The sequence below is a fragment of the Magnolia sinica genome, chromosome 5 (genome assembly GCF_029962835.1).
Source record: "Magnolia sinica isolate HGM2019 chromosome 5, MsV1, whole genome shotgun sequence".
NCBI lineage: Eukaryota > Viridiplantae > Streptophyta > Magnoliopsida > Magnoliales > Magnoliaceae > Magnolia > Magnolia sinica.
The window spans coordinates 1,866,470-1,892,676 of NC_080577.1; the positions used below are offsets into that span (position 1 = coordinate 1,866,470).

At 39.4% G+C, this 26,207-nt stretch overlaps 1 protein-coding gene across 5 annotated transcripts in view; it reads right to left on the reverse strand.

Moving 5' to 3' along the window:
• Nucleotides 1-4,016: 4,016 nt before the first annotated feature.
• Nucleotides 4,017-26,207, reverse strand: part of LOC131245076 (ubiquitin-conjugating enzyme E2-17 kDa) — a 68,568-nt gene continuing 46,377 nt past the window's right edge. Inside the window, exons 2-4 of one of the 5 annotated variants that reach the window (XM_058244282.1) lie at nt 22,390-22,517; nt 16,815-16,919; nt 14,789-15,149 (exon numbers count right to left, since the gene is read on the reverse strand). In XM_058244282.1, the coding sequence (XP_058100265.1) occupies nt 15,075-15,149; nt 16,815-16,919; nt 22,390-22,517 (308 nt within the window). In that variant the 3' untranslated portion in view covers nt 14,789-15,074. Of the gene's footprint in view, nt 4,145-8,556; nt 15,150-16,814; nt 16,920-22,389; nt 22,518-26,207 lie in introns of those variants that run through there. The other 4 variants (XM_058244280.1, XM_058244274.1, XM_058244281.1 and 1 more) reach the window with 4 other exon arrangements.

Here is a 26,207-nt window from a genome sequence, read left to right on the forward strand (position 1 = left end):
CAGATATTGTTGGGTTGGGTCTAGGAGAAAAAATAAATACAAACCCCATCACTGAATAGGCTCAACCTATTCGAGAGAGAGAGAGAGTTGATCCCACCTAAGTAGGGCTGCCAATGGGCCGGGTCAGGTCTGGGCCGAGCTGTCCAAGCCCAGCCTATAATTCTGAACCTAACCCCAAATTCAGACTAGGCCCATGACGGGCTGAAATAGTCCAGCCCGAGTCTGGCCCAGGACATTTACACAAAGCCTGACCCGAGTCCGCCCGAGATAGCCCAAGCCCTGAATATCTGTGGATAAATGATATTTTAGTGTGCCTCATGTGTGAGAGAGGGAGAGTGAAAGAAAAGGGAGAAAAGAAAGTTTAGAAAAGATTTATTGAGCCGGGTCTATAGGCTTTTGGGGAGCTAAGCCCAAGTCCGGCTGGTTTACAATCGGGATCCTGATTTAAGTTCGAGCGCGCTGTCGGGCCTAATACACCACCCCAAACCCCGGGCCAAGCCCGCAGGTCCGTCGGGACCACCCGTCCCACTGACAGCCCTACACCTAGACCTAACCCAGATATTGTTGGGTTGGGTCTAGGGTCAAAAATAAATACGAACCACATCACTGAATGGGTTGAACCTATCCCAAAATAATAATAATAAATCCCAACTCTAATAACCATCCCATTTGCACCCTAGCCACACTACAAACAGAATCATGGGCCCACCAGCAACGGCCGCTGCAATCAAACCATGGGCCTACCAGTACAAAATAGGAGCCGTGTGTTTTCATCAACCATCTGTTTGTAGTTGTAGGGCACTTGCCAAAAGGTCAGAATATTCCAACCCAGGAGGTTTCCAATAAAGCAGCATTCACAGAAGGGGGACAAGGAACTGCTGGAATGGACGTTCAGTAAGGTCAGATCAACTCAATATCTACTAATTACAATTGAAAATACTCAATATACTGACAGATTGCAGTAGTTATTAAAACTACGTACAGGTAATTTAAATCAGAAACATTGTTATGAAATAGTTGCTGCTCTGGTTGAGAGACTGGCTGGGATTCCCACCCTCAATGCTTTTTATTAATAACAATGCTACGACTCAATGAATGATTTGACTAGAACTGTGAGACGCTTCGAGTTAACAGAGTGATCATGTCAACTTGACAAATCTCCCCAAGTTGGATCCAAAACTGAGTTTCTATAAGACTGCTCGAAATCGCCCCAAGTCTAGTTTGACTCATCTATGGGCCCCAAGTCGGATCCAGAACTGAGTTTCTATAAGACTGCTCAGGAACGGGTCCACCAGCACAGCAGTCACCATAATCAAACTATATGGGCCCACTAGTACAAAATGGGTGCATTAAGACGCTTCACATTCCTGATAACTGAATTCCTTGACTCAGCACCATCAGAGGAATGTAAAGGGGCAACTGAAGTAATAAAAATAGAAAATGAGGCACCACACATTACTACAGTTGGGGGAGAAGATGAGATATTGCAATGCAACGTGGGAGCACTTCTCCAGCAGTCCTGAAATCAAATACTTGCAAATGCAATCAAATGCAGCAACAATGTGTTTTCTGGAGAGCATGTTTTAAGACCCTTGACAAAGAAAAAGAGATCGCTTCTCATTCATACAATCATCGTATTTATAATTGTAAAGACCAAACATTAAGGAGCCCTCCATGCACACATGCACGCACTTACTATTGCTCAACCCGTGGCGTACTTCTAGGTCCAGCTTCTTGCAGTAGTCTCGTATGCCTGTCTTTTACATGTGAGCAATCTCAGGCGCCAGAGGGTCATCAGGGTTTGAATCTGTGTCAACAGAGAACAGATTGACAGCAGTACCTGAAATATGCAAACAAAGATTCCTTAACAATCTGCTTGAATAATAGCAATTTTGTGAAACTAAGGGTGTGTCTGGACTCTGGAGGCACTTTAGAATTGAATAACAAAAACTAGTTCAGTAGACTCGTTTGGTGAAGTGGAAAATGACAAAATTGCAATTATACCTTAGCATCAATATCCATGAATAGGGCTCCAAATTGCAGTGATGTTACTTTCATGTACTTGAATTGAAATTAACTGCAATCCGAGGTCTACTTAGACACGAATACTAGGAAAGCATCACAATTTGGTCATCTCCAAAAATTTGCAATTCGATTCTACAATTAACTCATGCAGCCAAATGCAATCCTAAATGTCCAGCACGCATCAAGATATAGCAACCACCCTGATGTTTTGGGGCTCAATAAATCATTATTTTCCTAAGGACTTGATTTGGAACATCCACCTCCAAATTCAAGTTTCTGACATTTTAGTCAGATAATATCTAGTAACAGTTGAGCGCTCATCTCCACCAAATGCTTTGCTGCACAACCCAGAAATTCATTCATCGGCCAGGTGGTCCCGACCATGGATGAAACCAAAATCTGAAAAATCACATAGAATGGATGATCCTTTTAGTCTGTCATATGTAGATAATTTTGGATCAATAATAATTCTCTTCTCAACCATCTGCTTTTAAGGCTGCTGAATAGATGGTTAGAATCTGGCTCAACAAGGATGCAGCCACCTGACGGACAGTTGAGATGGCTACATGCACACTGGTAATGAGCATCTAACCAAATATAGGTTAGGTGTGCCTATCTAGATTGCTTCTCTTAACCGCTTAAGATTCATTTGTTTTAAGTCTATTCTGAAATCTTTAAATCCAAGAAAGAAAAAGGATAGGAATCAGATTGGAATATTATCGGAAGTACTGACTGACAGCATGAATGGTTTTTAGACAAAAACGTTTGGTCTGGTAAATACAGGGTTCCTGTCACTGGGTACCTATATTCAATCCTCTCAGCAGAAAGAGCAAACAGGGGTATACGTTGCGGTGCAGTGGTTGGATGTGTGTATGTGGAGGGAAATGGTAGATGCAGGGCTCCACTACAATGTGATTCAGTGATGTCCCTGTTTGCAACATAGAAAAACAGAAAGCAAATGGTAGAGACTACGAACCTTGGAAATGGTTAATGCAGGGCTCCACTACTTCAAAATGTCAAGGCAAATGCTGCCATTGCTGTTTATATTTGGATGGAAAATCGGCATGCGACCTGCACAATTTACAGATAGCATCCACAGGACAAGGATGACAAAATTAATAAGCATGCACTATTACAGTATGACATCAGAGAATTATAATACTGAAGGATTACTGAACAGCACAGAGCATTTTAGTAAAGTTTTCTTTTAAAAAATAAAATAAAATAAAAAAGCCCCCTTTTTAAGCTTAAAGCTTCCACTACATGGTGGCATGTCCACCATGCATACAAGAAGCATCTCCACTGCAAGAAAGCTTTAAATTTCTTGTACTAAATTCTCATTAGAATTTCGATACCTTCTTGAGAGAATCCTCTCCCAATAAAACAGAAACTTACCCTCTAGAAGTACACTCCACAGCAAGATAGTTCTTGTATGTTTTTGAGAATGTCATTTAAGAATCAGTCTCCGTGTAGTAGCCATTCTCCAGCCTCTACCAAACCCAGTAAATAAGGGTTTGTGTAAAGTAGGGAGCCAGTAGTTGAACTATCAAACTTTGAGTTATCCATATAAAAAAATTAACGAAAAAACATCACATGAATATCTATCATTTCAGAGAGATACATTGATATCAATGTAAGTTACTGCAGTTAATGAATAATATTGCAGTAAGGCAAGTGCTCTTCATGTCCTATATGTTGCATCAAGTGTTCATTATATGTGCCGTGTAACACAAAACAATGCAAGAAGTTTGTAGGCTACCTTGTTGAGCTACAAGATCAATTGTGTCCCAGTAGAAGTTATACCCCAGTATCTTCATTGCCTCGGGTATTTGAATAAAAATTAACCAGATCCATTTATAACTAATGTTCCAGATTCGTCTCATGAAAAGTTGCAAGTGAAATTGATAATACAAGAGTAATTCCAAGCCAGTAACATACAGATAGCATGGCCATAAAGCTCCATCACCAGTAACTTGGATTTAATGCAATACCTTAGGTGGTTTAAATGGATAGTCTGGAGGAAAATGAATAGTAACTATAAAGACGCCCCCTGCATAAGGACTGTCTGGGGGTCCCATAATGGTTGCTTGCCAATGAAACATGTCTTCAGCAACAGGGCCTGTCAGAAGTCAACATGTGCAATAAGTGTAAGGCAGAAATATTCAACAATAACAAGCAAGTTTTTATTTTTATTTTTGAACAATTTCATTGTAATGCAATGTGGGACCAGATGGACCACACATGTCACAGTTCTGTCCAAAATGAAAACTGATTGGACTATGCACCCCCAAAAATCCAATCCAGAGATTATTTCAGACATAAATATCAACTGAATCTCTTGTATGTGCAAACATACAGCTTGTACAGCATGTATAGTCATCTCTATAGCAGACAACACCCATATGGTTGTATATAAATGCATGTGGCTGATTGACAAAGTGTGATGGAAATAAAAGTACTAATAGTATTGAATGCGCCTTAAATATCAAGATTTGATGATTATATACCCACATACAAATATAGTAGCTATAAGATTATGTAGCCCTTGTACATTATATATAAAGAGTTAAGAGTGGAATTCAAAACTCTTTATATCAATTGGATAGCATTAAATAGGGGTGTACACACTCACCACTGGTGTAAATTGAGAATTATACTCAACCACATAGCATATACACTCTAGAAAAGATTATGGAAAATATAAAGGAAATGTGACTTTGAATCTTTATTTGCACTTTTTTGTATCAATCTATTTTATTTATAATAATACTTTATAAATAAAGTTTTTATTTATAAAGTATATAGGTAGAATATATCAATCTATTTTAGAGATCTAGATCAATCTACTTTATTTATAAGTACATACAGTAGAATTCCGATAGAGATTGGCACTCTTTTGTTTTATGTGCAGCCCAATACCTAATTGGTTCAGTAAATCCTCACGAATTATGAACCCAATGAGGAACTAACCATTAATACAGTTTTGATACCAAACTATCTAAATATTTCTAGAACTCCCTTGGATGCAGTTATCCAATGGTGATACATACAAGAACAAAAAGAACTGGGACCTAAATTTCATAAATCTGAAAAGTCATGCCAATTTAGAGATCTAGATCCTCAAAGATGTCACAATTAGCTCTAATCAACTTAATATTTGGAAAAAAAAAAATGACAGATCACGTGAAATTGGAACACACACAAACCCTAAAGCATCGCACAGAGGGGCTCCAAAAGTTTCTAACACTAATAAAAACTTGAAGCCCATCACAGAATACCAAGAGAACTAAATTTAATTTATTCAAGGTTATTATTAAAAAATCCCCTTTAAGTCCATATTAACTCTATAGTTTATACAGCCATATTTACATATGGCTTTATATTTATGGCTGTATAAACTATACAAGTCTCTATATAACCAACTTTACATCTCACCACTACTTTAATGCAAAAGGCCACGGGACAGATCTCATTAGTCATATAATTAATGCAAAAACAATAAGCTAACCTATTGGTTTCCATAAAGTTTCCTTCTCTTCTCACTATAAAAGAGTAAAAGTCAAATAAAAAAGCAATAAAATTGCAAAACCAATCATATCTTTTTTAAAGGAAAAAGCCAACCACCATATCACCCTTTATATCATCTGTATGAACCATCTTACAGACTGCATACACTATGGCCGATTTTTTTATTTTTTGAAAAGTACTATGGCCAAGTTTAATTCTCAAGATAGGCAACCAATGGATGTATAGACCCTATTTAACAATGTCCAATATGCATAAAAAGTATAAAATGTATATGTGTGTGTGTGTGTGTGTGTGTGTGTGTGTGTGTGTGTATATAAGTCCAATAAGCATAAAAAGTAGTTAATCCACTCTTAACTCATTATGTATCATGCTATAAGGGAATAGGATACAACTGTATAGCTATATTGTTCTTTACAGTGGTTATGCAATCCCCCAATTTAATATAAAAGACATTTAATTCTACTAATACTTTTTGTCTCCATTAGAACCCATATATATCAGCCATATAGGCAAATTTATATACATCCATACAAGCCTTTCTATATATAAATATGGCAATAGATGTTGTACAAGCTATATGATTGTATAAACAAGCCTCGAATTAAATATCTGGTTACTAAATAAGGCATAAAAATCACTTGATAAGACTTGTGGGCCCCACAGTCCAATCAGATTTCATTTAGAATAAAACATGCTACATGTGCAGTCCATCTTGAGTTCCCACATGTGATGCATGGCCTGGACACATCAACAAATAAGAACACAAAGCTCACTGTCACAAAAGTAGTATGAAGTTTCCACCAGTTAAGAAAGCCAACCGAGAGCAAAAAACAGCAACATGGTTGTAATGGAAACAGCTATGAGGTCAAGAACGTAATGAAAAACCTGGATTTTTTATTTTTTTTTATTTTTTTATTTTTTGCCTCTCTAATCAGAATATAATGTTGAGAGAATCATTATGCGGGATCCAACTTATCAACAAATGATCCAACCCACTACAACTTATAGGCTTAGAGGATCTAAGTACAGAGCCGATTGTTCCGATCTCTATGAGATCTCATCCTAATTATCTCATAAATCAGACAGATCTACATCTCATATGTACATGCATCTCAATATTCATCTCCCATTGAGAATACCTGCACAAGGGTGCACACAGTACGAGAAGCAAACCAAACCTTTAATTGATGAATATTGGCCATGCCTCGTCATGATGGCAAATTTGAATATCTATGTGCATACATTATTATGAAGCAAACACATCCATACATACAAACTCAAACATTAAAAATAAAAAAATAATAATAATAATAAAAACACTCGATATAATTCATTAAATAAATACTTCCAAGTTTCAATGACAGTTTAAAAAATTCATGATATGCTTGCAAGTATGAAGTTTGATAAAAACAGATGGTCGATGTATCTCCAACACAAATGGATTGGGCTGTTGGGGTGGGTTTGTTGCGCCAAAAAGCATTAGATATGTTGAGTTTCTGGTGGTGTCCATTTTCACTGTAATTCCATTTCCAATCGATTTCTGATATATTGTGTAATCATCCTTTAAAAAAATGTATTGTGTAATCATGGCAAAGATGAGCAATAAGTGTAAAAGATGTTCGACGAAATTCTTAAGAGACCCCATATTGCATGATTTTATCTGTCAAAGTAAAATTCTTTTCACCAATCATCATCACCACCACCAAAGCCTTATCCCAATTAATTGGGGTCGGCTGCATGAATTCTATCCCACAGTTCTAGACTATCAAGGACCAGACCTTCAATTAGACCATAGGTCATCAAGTCTTTTCTTACTACCTCCATCCATGCCCTCTGGGGCCTTCCCCTTACTCTTATTGAGCCTTCAGCATGTACCAACTCACTCCTAACTGGCACAGTCCTTGATCTCTGTTGCACATGACTAAACCATTTAGGTCTACTTTCCCTCATCTTCTAACTTGTTGGTGCAACTCCCAAGTTCCCTCAAATGCATTCATTTCTAATTCTATCCATCCTCATCTAACCACTCATCCATCTCAACATCCTCATTTCAACAACACTAATCCTAAGAATATGTTGTTCTTTAACAGCCAGCATCGTGTCCCATAAAGCACAGTGCGTCTTATATTTCACCAATCAACTATAGAAATTCTAACTGGGATAACTTGAAGGTCTTTGCCACTGTATTGGACCAGTCATTGTTGCTACCTGAGACAGACTTCCTCTGAATTTTCAAGATGGTTATGCCTGTTCAATGGTCAGCCGCCGCCCCGCCCCCCCTCTTTTTTTCTTTTTTTCACGAGTCTGTGCAAATCACGCCCTTAAACATTCTATTGTTCCTTTCTTTCCAAATCTCTCAACAGACAGCAAAAGGCATGGTATTTCCACAAGTTCCTGCCCTTGATGTGGGCCAGGCTGCTGCTCCATCGAATAATTGCCGCTTTCAGAGAGTAGCTCCTGATCCGCACAGTCAGGAACTTGTTAGAAAAGCAATTCCAAACCAAAGTTACTGTTGGGCATTGCAGAAGCAAATGAGGGCCATTGTCTGTCTGATTCACACATTACACACCTGTTTGGAAGGGCCATGCTGCAGCGTTGCAGGCCTGGAAGTTAGCCATCCCTCGAGATTCTTCCAGATTTGTTGTGAATCATTCGTGATTTTTGGACTTTCTACTTTTTTAGTAGAATTTCCAAAACTCATGATTCAGATACAACCCAAACGAACCCCATTTCCCAATTTCTGGAAACTCAACTAAGATTAGGGATCTGAAAATCACAAATTAATTTTCTCTACTCCTGAAACGACCATGAGACAAACCACAACAAAAAATTACAATATAACCCATTAAAATGTTTTGATTTTCTAATTCAACCATTGCAAATACCCACTCAACTTTTTAAATGTTTAATATCTAGCGTTCCCTCCAAAAACACTCTTGAACAACAAAAGGCCTATTTACAATAACTCTCTAGAAGATCTTCAACCAAAATTCAGGAAAACACCCGTAGCTTCATGTCTTTGAGTAACCCTCAGGTCGCCACCACTGCGGCCGGGGAAATACATACCCAGCCCGTTTTGCTACTTCCAGAATATTCTCATTTCCGATACTTCGGTCCGATTCCTTTGATAGTGCCTTCACCATATCTAGAAGATTCTTGATATTTGAACTCTCGGGTATTTTCTGTGTGGTAATCAGCTTCCCGCCTCTATCTGAACCTGCAGCCTTTTCCTCCGATGGACCTTGAATCGAAGGCGGCAGTTTCCGAGGCCCAGGGACATTGGTTGAACCTTTCTTAGCAATTCCCATAGCTTCTTTGAATAGCTTCAGTGGTGGATATCCTAGCGGGTTGCTGGATTTGCTGCATCTAAAATTTGGAAACACGTCAATAGGTAGTCCTGCATTTTTACCGGATGGATCTCTCTCCAGATCATGATGTATATCAGATGGCAAATTCTCTATTCCAGTATCTTTGCTAGCTTGTTTCGATGGTGGATCTTTCGATGCATTTGGGATTCCATCAGTAGGCTTCGATGGCTGATCTTTGGCAGGGGATTTGGTTGGGAGTTTTTCTGGAGATTCTGAAAAAACTAGATTTTTTGCAGCTGGAGATTCACCATAAGGAAGGATAGCATTTCGCTTGCTAGAAGGCCTTTTACCATTGCCTGGAGGAAGTTCAGGCAACGCTAGAGCCTTAGATTTTTTAACACTTTCCCAATCTTTTGCTGCAACTTCAATTGAAGAATCTCCTGATTGTTTTGAGAATTCCGGGTTCCTTTCTGCCAGAGATTTCTCCTTTGAAACTTCCAGTGAGGCTGGAGCCGTGGATTCTTGAAAAGTTTCCGTATATTTTGCTGCAACTTCATTTGAAGAATCTCCTGTCGATTTTGACAACACTAGATCCCTCTTTGCTGGAGATTTTCCCTTCGAAATGGTGGCATCTGCATCCCCGACATTGTTTATTCTCTCCAGCAACTCTGAAGCAGTAGATTGTCTGAAAGAATCTCCCTTTGACTTCAAAAACCCTAGATCCTCCTTCCCCAGAGATTTTCCCTTCGGAACAGTGGCATCAGCATCACCGATATTGTCAATTCCCTGCAGCAGCTCCACAACCATAGACTTTCCAGAAGAATTCCCCTTCGACTTTGAAAACACTAGATTCTTCTCAGCAGCAGGAGATTTTTCTTCTGAGGCATGGGGTCTCTTCGTGCTCCTCTCTACGAACCCTAGATTCGCACCATCCCTTTGACAAACTTCTCCGACAACATCTGGAGGAGCAGTGACAGCATCTGCTGCATTATCGCCACTGCCGATCCTCAGCGGCGACAAAGAATATCCCTTTGGCTCCGGAGAACTTAAATCCGGAGATTTTCCGGTAAAAAATCGAGACTTGATCCTCTCAAAGAACCCTAGATCCTTCTCCACCAGGGATTTTCCCTTCGAATCGATCCTCGAAAGTCCTAGATCAACAGAAGCATTGACATTCTCGACGCAATGCGGCTCCGAGAAGCGGATTTTCTTTGTTTTACTCCCGGAAGAAGACCCTAATTCAATCCCGACCGTTGATTTTCTCTTGGACGGAGAAGATCTCGCGGAAAATCCACCGTCATCACAGCCCTCAGCAGCATCAGCGTCGGCATCTTTGTTGAGATTACCTAGGGTTTCTGCGGACATTTCTTGAACACCTGGTCGAGATTTTCCGTGCGCAGAAGCTTCTCCTTCCTCTTCTTCCTCCTCGTCGGAGGAGCTGTGAGGGGGAGAGCAGATGAAGATTCCGGTGGAATATTCCGGGATCTGGCCAGAATATCCGTCGTCGTCTCCGGCGGACGAGTCGACGAGGCCATCTACAGATTCGCCGCGGAAGAGGGAGCGGCCGAGATCGAACTCTTGAGAGATAGAGACGACACAATCTCCGGCGATTTCACCGAACGGATCCATCGCCCACTGGTTTATGCGCTTTCTGAAGTAGGTATCCTCTTCTGGGAAGCGGAACAGGTGAAACCCCGGCCACACCGGGAAGCGGATTGCCTGTTACCCCGGCCACAGAGATATCTCTGTGCCCAGAGCTGTGTGGGACCTATAGAAATGTTCGTTACAAATCCACACCGTCCATTAGTTTTGAAAGATGCAATAGGACATGATTCTTAAGATTACGAATATCCAACACTCCTGTGAGCCACACCACACGAAACGGTGGGGATTGAACGCCCGCCGGTGACAGAAGTTTTGTATCAGGAGTATATTTGTTCCTGCAGTTCATCTGAGTGGTATTAATTTTGAATGGCATATAAACATCATGGTCAGCTCCAGGAAGGTTTCAACGGTGGACATCGTTGATCACACTGTTTTGTTGGTGTTGCCCATATGAGTTTTGGATCTACCATATTTTTAGATTCTTGTCCTATCCTGAATTTGTCACCAGCATCTCTGTGGACCCTTATACATCCCTGGGGTCATGTGTAATCCACTCTCTACTAGGGCCGAAAGTTGGGCCCGACGACCAACACGGCATTGGGTTGAGCTAAGGAAGGATGTGTCGGTCCGGTCTTGAGCTTGGGTTATACAAACACTAACTAACCTGATAAAAGTTGAGGTCTCAGCTTGCCAAACCCAACCCTAACTTGATTGATATACAAGTTACTTGTAAATTATAATTAACTGTGGATCCCCTGTCTTGAAGGCACAAGATATTCCAGTGCCAATGGGTCTCATTGGTCCACATTATTTTCAATGACTCAAGCTAACAAGATACATTGGATTTTTCTCCTAAATAGATTGCGTGCTCCACAACACGGCTTTTTAGAATAGTTGCCCTATATATTAGCTTGTTTGTTTAGAAAAAATTAAAGTTCTTTCCAATAAATAATTACATATATAATTAATAAAATTATAGATACAAAAAAAAAAAAAAAGATGTATTGAAATATAATAAATTAATGTCATAACGAAAATATTAGCATGTATCCACCGACCAACTGGCCAAGCCCGCTTGGATTGGGCTTGGGTTGAGAATTCCCGACCCGAGGTTTGGTTAGGGTTGAGGTATAGGAACCTTGGCTTGGGCTAGGGTTGAGCACCAACCTAACCTAACCCGCTCAACTTTTAGCCCTACTCTCTACCCTATCCAAGACGGCGGGCTAATATGATGTATACATTTTATATCCATTCCGTACGTTCGTTCTTTCTCCCTGCATGATTCAAAAAATGAAGAATCTAAATCTTAGGTGGACCATATTCTAGTAAACAGCGGTGATTGAACACACTACCATTAAAAACTTCTTACCACACACCTTAATGCTTCATTACTGTTTGTTTGCCATCAAATCCATTGATAATGTCATATAAGCCTGGATGAAGGGAAGAAAATAAATATCAGCATGATCCAAAACTTTGGTGACCCATTTATGATCAATCAATGCTATTTTATATGGTATGGTCCACCTGATCATTGGATTTACTTCATTTTTGGGATCTCAAGCAGTAAAATGATTCAAAAAAAGATGGATGGTGTGGATGGGCATTGATCAGGTACTACCTCTATCAAGACCTAGCTAGAGATGGACAATCCAGGCTTGTGGGCTAATTGTGATCTATATGTTTAATCTATTCTGTCCATCTACTTTGATAGATCATTTCAACGCATAAGCCCAAAAAAAAAAAATAATAATAATAAATAAATAAATAAATACGAATCAAATGTTAAATTGAACCACACAACATGAAGCATCGTAGATAAGCCCACAGGAACTTCTTAAAAGCCACAAAAGTTTTGGATGAAGCTGATATTTTTGTTTTCCCTTCATACAGGTCTATGTGACCTTGTGAAAATGTTAGATGGCAAATAAACATCGCCATGGGCTCTAGAAAGTTTTCAACGGTAAGAGTTCAGCCATTTCCTTACCTACTTTTTCTTATCGTGCAGCCCACTTGAGTTTTGGATCTGACTAATTCCTTAGGCTATGGCGTGTAACACGATGAGGAAAAAACCAATGGACGGGTGGATTTCTCACTAACATCATAATGGACCCCAAGCAGTTCTCCCCAATTTCGCTCCCATCCGTAGTACGTATAAAGCGTTACATGCTAGCGGTTCGTCATTAACGAGTAAGAACTTCCGTCTCTTCCCTCATCTCTCATGAAAAGAGATTGTGTTGTTGCTTTGTTTCCTTTATCTAATAAGGTATACCTTTGGTTCAGGTTAAAATAAAACTTCTCTCTCTCTCGAGTATCGTTGCTCTTCCTATGACATTTATAAATAATTTATATCTCAAAATTCTTACCCTTGTGCTTCTTATATAAACCCAAATAATCTTTTCTATAAATAGATTCCGACAACTCTTACTAGTCTCTTGAAGATTGAATTGTATGTTGTATGTTGTTTGATCCTTTGCATGTTTCCTTTGATGGTTAATTTTTATTTTGATATCATGGTTGCATGTTATGTTTATCCTTGCTTTTATATGCTGGATATACAATTTTTAATATTATATAAGAATGGAGATTAACAGGACTGTAAGATCAAGGAAAAATGTCAAACTAATTGATGAAAAATACTGTGGCACCTATTTATAGGAATAAAGGAGACATACAAAGCAATACTAACCATCGTGAGCTTAAACTTATAAACCATAATACAAAACTTTAGGAGAGTGATTAAGCAAAAACCAACACATGAGAGGAATGTATCAAAAGATCAATTTGGTCTCTTGCCCGAGTGGTCTACATGGCCTTTATTAACTTAAAGAAAGCATATGATATGATCCCTAGGAAGTTAATCTTATAAGTGTTGGTAAAGAAAGGAATTTCAAGAGGATTTATTGACATGATTAATGATATGTGCGAGGGAGCGATAACAAGTCAAGTAAGTTCCCGACTATTATGGGCTTGCATTGGAGTTTAGCATTGAGCTTGTACCTTTTCTTATTGATTATGGATGAGTTAACGAGACATTTGCAGAAGGGACCTCATGTTGTATATTGTTTGCACGTGATATAGTTTTGATTGACTAAACGAGGGAGGGCCCCAACACAAAGCTAGATTTATGGAGGGATGTTTTAGAATGGAAAGACCTTAAAATTTGTCAAATTAATACAAAGTATACGGAGTGCAATTTTGATAACAATATGAGTGAAATGAGGAATTAATCTAGACTGCTGCCTAGGAGGTTCTCCAAAAATGACCACTTTGAAAACTTTGGATCAATAATTCATGAGAGTGGAGAGATTGTGAAGGATGTTGCCCATAGAATTCAAGTTAGGTGGAAGAAATGGAGATGTGCCTCTAGAATTTCTTATGATTGTTGTGTACCACTCAAATTGAAAGTGAAATTTTATAGAATTGCTATAAGACTAATTTTACTTTATGGGACAAAATGTTAGGCAATTAAGGAACAAAATGTTTATAGGATGTGTAGCTGAAGTGAGGATGCTGTGAAGGATTAGTGGCAAGATTGAGGAAGGACAGAGTTAGAGATGAATGCATTTGAACATACAAGTAGCACCAATAGCTAATAAAATGAGAGGAAGCAGACTTGATGGTTCGATCATGTGCAAAAGAGAGCAAGAACCAGCCCAGGGAGGTTTCTGACAAAGCTGCATTCACAGACAGGAAAGGACCAGCTCAAATCGATGTTCAGCAAGGTCTGATCTACTCAATATCTACTAATTATAATTGAAAATAGTCAAGTGTCCGGATGGATTTCAAAAATAGTTATAGTTAAGCCTATGTGCAGTTAATTTAAATCAGAGTTTTTATTATGACATGGTTGCCACTCTGGTTAAGAGACTAGCTGGGGGTTCCATTCCCACCCTCGTTACTTTTTACTAATAATAAACACTACTACTCAACGAGTGACTTGACTCAAACTGTGAGACACTTCGAGTTAACAGAGTGATCAAGTCAGATCCAGAACCGAGTTTCTATGAGACTGCTCAAAAATCACACCGAATCAAGTCCGACTCATCCAAGTTTCAAGTTGAGTGAGTTTCAGAACTATGCTCAAGAATGGGTCCACCAGCACAAAGTCACTATAATCAAACGATGGACCCACCAGTACAAAATGGGTGCATCAAGACACTCTGCATTCCTGCTAACCGAATTCCTTGACTCAGCACTATTAGAGGACTGACTGTAAAGGGGCAACTGAAGTTTTTGTTTTTTGAAGGCGGCACCATTCATTACTACTATTGGGGAGAAGATGAGATATTGCAACGCAATGTGTGAGCACTTCTCCAGCAGTCCTGAAATCAAATACTTGTAAATGCAATCAAATGCAGCAACAATGTGTTTTCTGGAGAGCATGTTTTAAGACCCTTGAGAGAAAAAGAGAGATCACTACTCATTCATACAATCACCATATTTATAATTGTAAAGACCAAACAATAAGGAGCCCTCCATGCGCACATGAGCGCATTTGCTGTTGCTCAACCCATGGCGTACTTCTGGGTCCAGCTTCTTGCAGTAGTCTCGTACTTGCTCCTGTCTGTCTTGTACATGTGAGCAATCTCAGGCACCAGAGGGTCATCAGGGTTCGGATCCGTCAACAGAGAACAGATTGACAGCAGTACCTGAAAAATGCAAACAAAGAGTCCTTCCAATCTGCTCGAACAATAACAACTTTGTGAAACTAAGGGTGTGTCTGGAGGCACTGTAGAATTGAATCACAAAAACTACTTTGGTAGAGCAGTTCGGAGAAGTGGAAAATGACTATATTGCAATTATACCTTAGCATCAAGTCATCAACATCCAAGAATAGGGCTCCAAATTGCAGTGATGTTACTTTCATGTTGTACTTGAAGTTAAACTAACTGCAATCAGAGGTCTACTTGGCCACGGAGACTAGTAAACCATCACAATTTGGTCATCTCCAAAAATTTGCAATTCGATTCTCCAATTTACTCATTCACCCGAATGCAATCCAAAATGTCCAGCATGCATCAAGATATAGCAGCCACCCTGATGTTTTGGGGCTCAATAAATTATTATTTTCTCAAGGACTGGATTTGGAACATCCACCAATAGAAGGGATTTTCCAAATTCAAGCTTCTGACATCTCAGTAGGATAATATCTAGTAACAGTCAAGCGTTCATCTCCACCAAATGCTTTGCTGCACAACCCAGAAAGTCATTCATAGGCCAGTTGAGCCCAACCTTGAATGAAACCACAATCTGAAAATCACATAGAATGGATGATCCTTCTAGACCATCATGTATGTAGATTAATTTGGATCAATAACAACTCTCTTTTCAACCATCTGCTTTTAAGGCCTCTGAATGGGTGGTTAGAATCTGGCTCACCAAGGATGTGGCCACCTGATAGACAATTGAGATGGCTACATGCACAATGGTAATGAGCATCTAACCACATAGGTTAGGTAGGTGTCCCTATCTAGATTGCTCCTCTTAACCCACAAGATTCATTCGTTTTAAGTTTATTCTGAAATCTTTAAAACCAAGAAAGAAAAGGGATGGAAATCAGATTGGAATATCATCGGAAGTAGTGAATGACATCACGTATGGTTTTTAGACAAAAACCTTTGGTCTGGTAAATACATGGTACCCTGTCACTGGGTAACTATATTCAATCCACTCAGTAGAAAGAGCAAACTGGGAATATGTTGCGGTGCAGTGGGTGGATGAGAGAGTGAAGAACAGTTAAAGGCTAGAGAACGTAATGACGCAAACCCCATAGTGGGTGATGAGAAAAACCATAAATGACATTCCATCTAAAACTAGGGTTTGTGACAAGGAAGTTTTGGTTTCAATGGGTTGGATTGGGAAGGGGGTGTTTGTCATCCAATATCCAAGATGTGGCGAGTTTGATAGTGAAGACCCAGTTGAAAATAACACAAACAGACAACTGCATCCATACAAAGTGTCCTTTGAATGGACAGTCAAGATGAAAATAAATTCAATGGGAGAAACTGATAGCTAGGCATCATCTGGTTAGTGCGGTTTTCAGCCAAGTGCATATCCAGACATGACAGCTAGGATCCACTTCCCTGCCTGCCACATCTCTGGTATTGAGTTGCAAACGTCACTTCCTGATCCAGAGGGGCAGATCAAAGTCAAACCCTGAACAGAAAAGGAGAGGGTGCCAGGAAGGTTTTGAAATTTTTTCTTTTCACCTGACGCAGATGTGGATAACATCAATCATAACCTTCTGCACTATATTCGATAACGGCCAATGCTTGATGTATTCTAGTGAATGTCCCTGTTTGCATGATAGAAAAACAGAAAAAGTAAATGGTAGAGATTATGAACCTTGGAAATGGTTAACGCAGGGCTCCACTGCTCCTTCAAAATGTCAAGGCAAATGCTGCCATTGCTGTTTATATTTGGATGGAAAACCTTTGTCCTGAATGCGACCTGCACAATTTACAGATAGCATCCACAGGATAAGGATGGCAAAATTAACATGCACCATTCCAGTATGACATCAGAGTATTATAATACTGAAGGATTACTGAACAGCACAGTGTTAAATCAGCGAACCAGAATGCTTATGAATTATTAAATCGCATTGTGGTAAACCATGCATAATTGATCTTTTAGGGGGCATTTGGATCGTAAGTTACTTAAGATAAGCAACTTATGCTTTAAGAAGCTTATCTTGATTTCTACTTATTAAACTGAAGTGATTAAGTAACTTTAAATAAAAAAAGTTACTTATATTTGACCATAAACCAAACTTACTTATCTCAAATAAGTTACTTATCTACTGCTGTAAGTAGAAAAAGTTAAACTTATTTGGTAGTATCCAAACGGGCCCTTAGGGTTAGCTTTTTGTCCTCTTTCTTAATGAAACGAGATATGATGCTTAATTCATACCCTTAACAGTTGCTCAAGATATTTCATGGTTTCATTTTATCATACTCTATCCTACCTACAAAGCATGGATAACAAGTTTTACTTGTATAAATATCTAATTATTCTTGTGCATAGGGAACCTTGTTGCTCTGGAAGAAGCACCAAGTACAATCTGTACAAAATGAAGTACCACATTGTGGACTGTGATAGAAGACCTATAATGCAGGGGCATTTTCACACCGGGCTCGAGTAGGGTTGCATGTGGGATGCAGGGACACACTCAAGGTAGGCGGCCCGTGTGAGGCGGGTGGCTCGTGTGAGGCGGTACCCATGTGATTTGGGGCCCACGAGGGGGGTTCAGCCGAGGTCCTAACCCATGAGATGTGGGGCCTGAGCTATGAGATAAAGGGATTGATTAACCACTTGCTCTATAAGCTCGAACTCTTAGAGCATGGCGAATCACAATGTAGGTTGAAGCACTAAATTTTAAACATGTTAAGCAAATTCTAAAACCATATCTAAAAGTTGGGTTGGATTAGGATTATGTAAATGTATGATCATCAATGCCTTATCCCAACAAATTGGGCTCAGCTACACCAATCTTGTTAGGACTATAAGACCCAATCTTATTAGTACTACAAGAGCCTAGTCAAATTCAGGTCAATGCTTTGAACATGGTAATCAAACACGAACTCGACCAAATTCCAGTTTTATACCGCTGGTGCACAAGGCCCACATATTGACAACCTTAGGTGAAAGACAATGAACAGAGTGTCTGACGCGGGACAACTAACCACTTGCTCTAAAAGCTTGAATTGATAAAGCGTGGCGAATCAATCCCTTTATCTCATAGCCCAAGTCAGACCCTTGGCCGAACCCACCTCATGGGCCCCACTTAACATAGGCCCTGCCTCACACGGGCCACCCACCCCGAGTGTGCCCCCGTTTCACACAGGCCACCCCACTTGAGCCCAGTGTGAAAATGGCCCTACATTAATCACCCCCGATGAGAAGTCTTGAACGTGAGACCTCCCGCTCTGATACCACTTTGTTAGCGGACAATCGGCCAACGCACCAAAAGCCCAAGAGGTATTGGGGAAGCACCAATTTATTCATATATTTTAGCTCTCAAGCAAACCTAGGTGAGCCCTCCTCGTGGGCAACCCCCGCATTGCATGGGTCCCTAAATCTCACGGTCCCACAATGGGTCCCACCTCGTGGTCATCCTGCATCTCACAGGCCTCACCTCGTGGGTCAACCCCCCACCCCCAATGTAGAGAGAGGGTGCATCCTTGGAGTCACACCAAGATACCCCTGCATCATCCACCCACATCAATGAGGAGACTCGATCCTTGGGCTCCCGCTCTAATACCACTTTTGAAGCAAGACAACCAATCATTTGCTCTAAAAGCTCAAATTGATAAAGCGTGTCGAATCAATCCATTTATCTCATAGCCTAGGTCAAGCCCTCAGCTGAACCCCCCTCGTGGGCTCCACTTCACATGGGTCCCACCTCACACGGGCCGCCCACCCCGAGTGTGCCCCTAATTCACATAGGCCACCCCACTAGAGCCTGGTATGAAAATACCCCTGCAATAGTGTCCAAATGGAATATCAACTCCAGGTTGGTTGCACATATGTATTCTACTGTTGACCCAGCCACAATGTACATGTTTTTTTTAAAGTAATGAATATTCTTAAAGGCAAAAAAAAAAAAAAAAAGTAGAAGAAGAAGAAGAAACAAAGCAAAATAAAAAGCAATACAATAGCCAAAAGGCTTTAAAAACCCAAATCTATCCAGGAAGCCAATCTCTTACAAAACTGAGAACCCTATTGAAAACACCCAACACCAAGTTGCTTTGATCTTAAAGCGGCAACCATTACGTTCTGCCCAGATGCACCAAAGGACAGCTGAGAGTGATAATCCTAAGAAGATTTCCTATGCCTCTTCCAGCAACCCCAGAACGACGAGGGAAACAGATCTTCAATCGAACCCGGCATAAGCCACTGGATTTTAAGAGATTGAAGCACGTTGGACCAAACTTCACTTGTGAAAGAACAGTGAATGAATAAGTGGTCCATTGTTTCAGCATCCCCATAGCACAACAAGCATACATTAGGGAGGACCCTGCAATGTACATGTTTGACTCATGTCTTTAGTACAAAAGTGGTATCTATAGTATCGCATCAGTACAGGGTGGTTGGGCAGTCACCCTCCATCACACATGCACATGTGAGGTCCTTGTAAATGACTTTACGATGAATGAATATATAGCATATTCCATTGAGACATTGCAATGGACTCTCCACTATAGGTTTCCCTTTCCTTTTGTTCTCTGGACAACCTTCAGAAAAGGAATCGGGCCCTTACCAATAGGTGCTTAATGAGCTAGGAAAATGCTGCATCAGTCAAAAACCTCTTTATTCATTGTACTGCAGCACGGAAATTTGGAGTGAATTATTTTGGATGTTTGAAGTCGAGTGGATCATGCTAGGTTCATTGGGCCTTGTGATAGATGGACAAACCGGCGCTCATTTCAATCCTCATGGAAAAATCCTTTCCTTTGGAGAATGCTGCCATTAGCAATCATGTGGAGAATATGGAAAGAAGAACTTATAAAGATCTCCATTCTAGTGATGAGCAGATGGTCAGAACCAGTGTTTTAACTAGCGAATAGTTTGTTGCACAACGTTCACCACTCTAAAGCATGAGGTGTAAGCTACATAGTGTGTAGTGTAGGTTTAATCAAGGTTGTGCTTGGTTGCACCAATTTCATTATATTTTGCACCAAATTAGACTGGTTAATAATTTGCAAAATTTCATGATATCTAGTGCAACCAAATGCAACCTAAAGTAATAGGAAAGGGTAATGAAAATATAAAGGTAAAGAAAGATCCACGAAATTGATTCATTAACGTCACTTATATTATTTTACTAAAAACATTGAAAAGAATAATTAATTTTTATTAAAAATATTTTTTATTGAAAATAGAAAAATGTAACAAATCATTGAAAACATTAATTGATTTTACAGTAGTGAAAAATAACTTGTAATGTGAGCTACGTAGCATGTAGCATAGTCTATGTAATGTGTAGTGTATGCAAATTATCATGCAGTGTAGGCTACATGTGACTTAAGCTATTTTCATGAGCTACATAGCGTTAATGCTAAGCCACATTACATAGTGTAAACAACACGCTACATAAGAGTAGCTTTTTTTTTTTTTGAAAAGTCACAAATTATATTAATAAAGGAAACAACAAAGAAAAGTAGCCTGCACCAGACAGCGGGAGAGCTACAAAGGCTACTATGAACCTAAAAACAGCAAATTACAGCCTTTTAATTTTTCTACGTTAACAGCCGATTCAGCGACTAGAAATCTAGCTCTGGAAGCGACATAGATGGCTGATTTGGAAATCCCGTTAAAACACCTGTCATTTCTTTCTTCCCAAACAGTCCACCAGACAGCGAGAATCGCCGTTCTCCAAAGAGACAACTTATTCTTGGGGATGCACCGTCAAAACAATAATTGGGGATGCACCTCTTCATAATTCTCCATCATCTGCTCATCCAATTCACTTCATAGTTCGAAGGAGGTAATTTTAGGTTCTCATTGACCTTTTGTCAAAGCGGACTGTATGTCCCATCTGCCTTCTAGTTGGTGCAAGTTAAACATGGATGGGAGCTATATGGGAAATCCTAGTCCATGATTCCAAGTGTTCTCAAGGATGAACAAGGCTTAATGATGTTTACCTTCTCAGGTCTCATGGGAATGTGATCCTTGAATCGGGCTGGACTCCTGGCAATCAAAGTTGGAATGGATATTTCAGTATTGCCCTCTCAGGTCCAATGGGAATGTGATCCTTAAATCGGGCTGAACTCTTGGCAATCAAAGTTGGGAGTGGAGATTATGCAAAATCAAATGGAAGGTACACGTATAATCAAGGAGGAATCGAAAAATGCAATTGCTTGGGCATCTAGTGTTTCTCCTCATCTTTGGAAACTATCCTACATCTTTAATAAATTGAGATTGACATCTTGGTCAAAGACAATTCTTGCTAAGTGTATTAACTGCAAATCAAATTGTATCGCTGATTCTCTGGCTAAGGATGGGGTGCATAGATCTTCTCATAGTATAGGGGACATGTATCCATTGCCTTGATGGATCTTGTTTCCTGTGTTTCACTTTTCCATTTTGAGGCATTTTAATAAAGTCTTGCTATCAACAAAAATAATAATAATAATAATAATAAAAGCTCCTCTTTTAAGCTTAAAGCTTCCACTACATGGTGGTATGTCCACCATGCGTACATGAAGCAGCTCCACTGCAAGAAACTTTAGCTTTCATGAACTAAATTCTCATTAGAATTTCAATACCTTTTTGAGAGAATCATCTCCCAATAAAACAGTAACTTACCTTCTAGAAGTACACTCCACAGCAAGATAGTTCTTGCATCTTTTTGAGAATGTCATTTAAGAATCACAGTCTCTATGTAGTAGCCATTCTCCAGCCTCTACCAAACCCAGTAAAGAAGGGTCATGTAAAGTAGGGAGCAGATTGTCGAACTATCAAATTTTGAGTTATCCATAAAAAATAAAAATAAAAATATTTTAAAATAACGAAAAAACAGTACATGAATATCTATCATTCAGAGAGATACACGGATATCAATGTAAGTAGGTGCGGTTAATGATTATTGCAGAAGGCAAGTGTTCATCACGTCCTATACGTTGCATCAAGTGTTCATTAAATGTGCCATGTAACACAAAACAATGCAAGAAGCTTGTAGGCTACCTTGTTGAGCTACAAGATCAATTGCGTCCCAGTAGAAGTTATACCCCAGCATCTTTATAGCCTCGGGAATTTGAATAAAAATTAACCAGATCCATTTATAACTAATGTTCCAGACTAATCTCATGAAAAGTTACAAGCGAAATTGATAATGCAAGAGTAATTCCAAGCCAGTAACATATAGATAGCATGGCCATAAAGCTCCATCACCAGTAACTTGGATTTAATGCAATACCTTAGGTGGTTTAAATGGATAGTCTGGAGGAAAATGAATAGTGACTAGAAAGACGCCCCCTGCATAAGGACTGTCTGGGGGTCCCATAATTGTTGCTTGCCAGTGAAACATGTCTTCAGCAACAGGGCCTGTCAGATGTCAGCATGTGCAATAAGCATAGGGCAGAAATATCCAACAATAACATGCAAGTTTTTTTTAAAAAATAATTTCATTGTAATGCAATGTTGGACCAGATGGACCACACATGTAACAATTCTATCCAAAATCAAAAGTGATTGCACTGTTTGCCCTAAAAATCCAATCCAGTGATTAGGAGATAAATATCAACCGGATCTCTTGAATATGCAAGCAAACATACAGCTTGTACAGCATGTATAGTCATCTCTATAGTAGAAAACACCCATATGGTTGTACATAAATGCATGTGGCTGATTTACAAGGTGATGGAAATAAAAGTACTAGTAGCATTGAATGCACATTATATATCAAGATTGAGGATTACATACCTACATACAAAATATAGTAGCTATAAGATTGTATACCAAGCCCTTGCACATTATATGCAAAGATTTAGAGTGGAATTCATAACTCTTTATATCAATCGGATAGCATTAAATAGGGTGTACACACTCACCAGATGCGTAAATCGAGAATTATACTCAACCACATAGCATATACACTCTAGAAAAGATTCTAGAGTAGATATAAAGGAAATATGACTTGTTTAGGAGTCTTTATTTGCACTTTTTCATCAATCTATTTTATTAATAATAATACTTTACAAATAAAGTTTTTATTTATAAAGTACATCCGGTAGAATATATCAATATATTTTAGGGCCTGTTTGGGCAGATGGATTTCGATGTATTGAGGTGTATAGAATTAGCTGATATGACGCATTTCATGCTTTCAGTGGACGGTCGGGTGGTTTGGGTGTAGACGGCAATCCCAAGACTAGCTACGGTTCTGTTTGGGTGTTGTGGTATTGAGAAATCCCACCAACTAATGTTGTTTGGAAAACGAGGAATTGCTTCCAAGGCCATGGGGAGCCGCTTCAGAGCAACCTATTGCGGTTGGTGGCGGCGACATGGCTCTTCGTAGTTCTCTTCCTAACATCGAGCTACACCGCCAATCTCTCATCGATGCTCACAGTATCAGATCTTGGACCGAGCATCGTCGACGTCGCTTTCCTCAAGAGGACTCAAGCAGCGGTTGGGTGCAATGGAAACTCCTTCATAGTCAAGTATTTGGAGGTGTTGGGCTTCAGTCCATATAACATTAAGAGAATCGCGTCCATTGATGACTATCCTGAGGCGCTATCAAACGGTGAGATTGCCGCGGCCTTCTTCGTCACTCCACATGCCAGGGTATTCCTTGCCAAATACTGTAAAGGCTACACCATGGCTGGACCTTCCTACAAGCTCGGCGGATTTGGATTTGTAATCACATGTTTCACTCTCCTCCCTTTTGATTTTGTTTATCCGGGTGGGGTGTTATATACACCATACATTTGGTGTATGCACCATGATGTTCTAACTATGTCCAACGGTGGCGATGAGCTAGACTAGCGTCGCCACCGTTGGATGAATAGGATGGTTAAAGATGATAATGCATCAGGAGATCCCTAACAATTGACGGCCAGGATCCTTCAATGGATGTGACTTTTGGGCATCTTCGAGGTAACCAAATGCCATTTCACAAGCATCTGTATTTGTGTAACCAATTTCTCCTTTCAATACAATGACATAGGTGTTTCCAAAGGGTTCGGCATTGGCATCCGATGTATCGGAGGCGATACTACAAGTAACAGAGAGCGGAGAAATGCAGGAGATAGAGAAAGGACTATTATCCTCTTCCAAGTGCTCGAGCTCAGGGACTGCCTGCTGACGGATCTACTGTCTTGAGAAGATGGCCATTGTCGAGCATGACAATGCAAATCGATGTTGTCCACAGGATACGGTCACCAACATGTGTGAGAGAGCTGGCATCGAATCCAAGGAGGGATTTCGCAATCCCTCCATATCTCTAGCGAATACAGCAGGAGAGTAGAGTAGGTGGGATTTGAGAATCCTATCCCACCTAATACACCGAAATCCATTTGCGCAAACAGGCCCTTAGAGATCTAGATCAATCTACTTTATTCATGATATACTTTGTTTATAAGTAAATACAGTAGAATTCCGATAGAGATTGACACTCTTTTGTTTTAAGTGTAATACCTAATTGGTTTGGTAAATCCTCGCACCAATTATGTATACAATGAGGATCCCAACCATTAATGCAGTTTTCATACCAAACTATCTAAATATTTATAAAAATCCCTTGGATGCAGTTATCCAATTGTGATACATACAAGAACATAAAGAACTAGCGGTGTTTTAAATAGCGGTAGCGTGATGCGTAGCGCTCAGCCCTCTATAGCGTGTAGCGTAAATACGTAGCGTGTAGCGTAAGCTACACGATATTTCTATTTTTTAATTTAAAAATAGGACAAATATAATAAATAGTGAAAAAAAAAGGGAAAAAATATTAAAATGCCTAAAAGATAATTCATTTTATCAATTATAAGCATGTTCCAAAAAGTTATTAGTTATCATTTATCAAAAGCCAATCCACATATATAAGCCAAATCAAATAATTATCACATCTACAACTTCCTAAGCAAACCACTTTAATTAATAATGTCTAATTGAAACTACAAGTCACAATTATGAAAAGCCATAAAAATCCCATAGGTTAAAAGTATCAAGTACAATACAAGTGTCACATTCCTCAACATTAGAAATAAAGAAAACGTGAAAAAATAATTAAAAAAACTAAAATAGTAAAAAAATACATTGTAGCTTACGCTACGGACGCTACGCGCTACGTAGCTGTAGCGTACGCTACGACCCCTGTAGCGCACACTACAGGGGATTTACGCTATTTGAGACGCTACATAGCGCTACGGCCATGCTACGCTACGTAGCGTACGCTACCGCTACGCTACGGGCGCTATTTGAAACACTGAGAACTAGAACCTAAATTCACAAATCTGAAAAGTCATGCCAATTTAGAGATCTAGATCCTCAAAGATGTCACAATTAGCTCTAATCAACTTAACTGGAAATAATTGGAAAAATAAAAAATAAAAAACAACAAATGACAGATCAAATGTAGAATTGGAACACACGAACCCTAACGCATTGCACTGGAGGGGCTCCAAAAGTTGTAACACTAATAAAAACTTGAAGCCCATCGCAGAAAACCAAGAGAACTAAATTCAATTTATTCAAGGTTATCATAAAAAATCCCCTCTTAAGTCCATATAAACTTTATAGTTTATATAGCCATATTTACATATGGCTTCATATAACTACATGTCTTTATATAACCTGTAACCGTCTTTACATTTTATCACTAATTTAATGCAAAAGGCCACGGGATCTCATTGTTTATATGATTAATGCAAAAAACAAAAAACCCATTGGTTCCCATAAAGTGTCCTTTTCTACTCGCTATAAAAGAGTCAAAGCCAAATAAAAAATAAATAAAATTGTAAATAAATACTCTCAAACCAATCATATCTTTTTTAACGGTAAAAACCAACCGTATCTCCCTTTATATCATTTGTATGAACCATTTTACAGACTGCATACACTATGACCAAGTTTAATTCTCAAGATAGGCAACCAATGGATATATAGACACTATTTAACGATGTCCAATCAGCATAAAAAAGTACTGACTCCACCCTAACTCTTTATATATCATGCTCATGTTGTACCATAAAGGTTGTTACGTAAAGGTAACGGTGGCAACCGTTACAAGTTACGGGG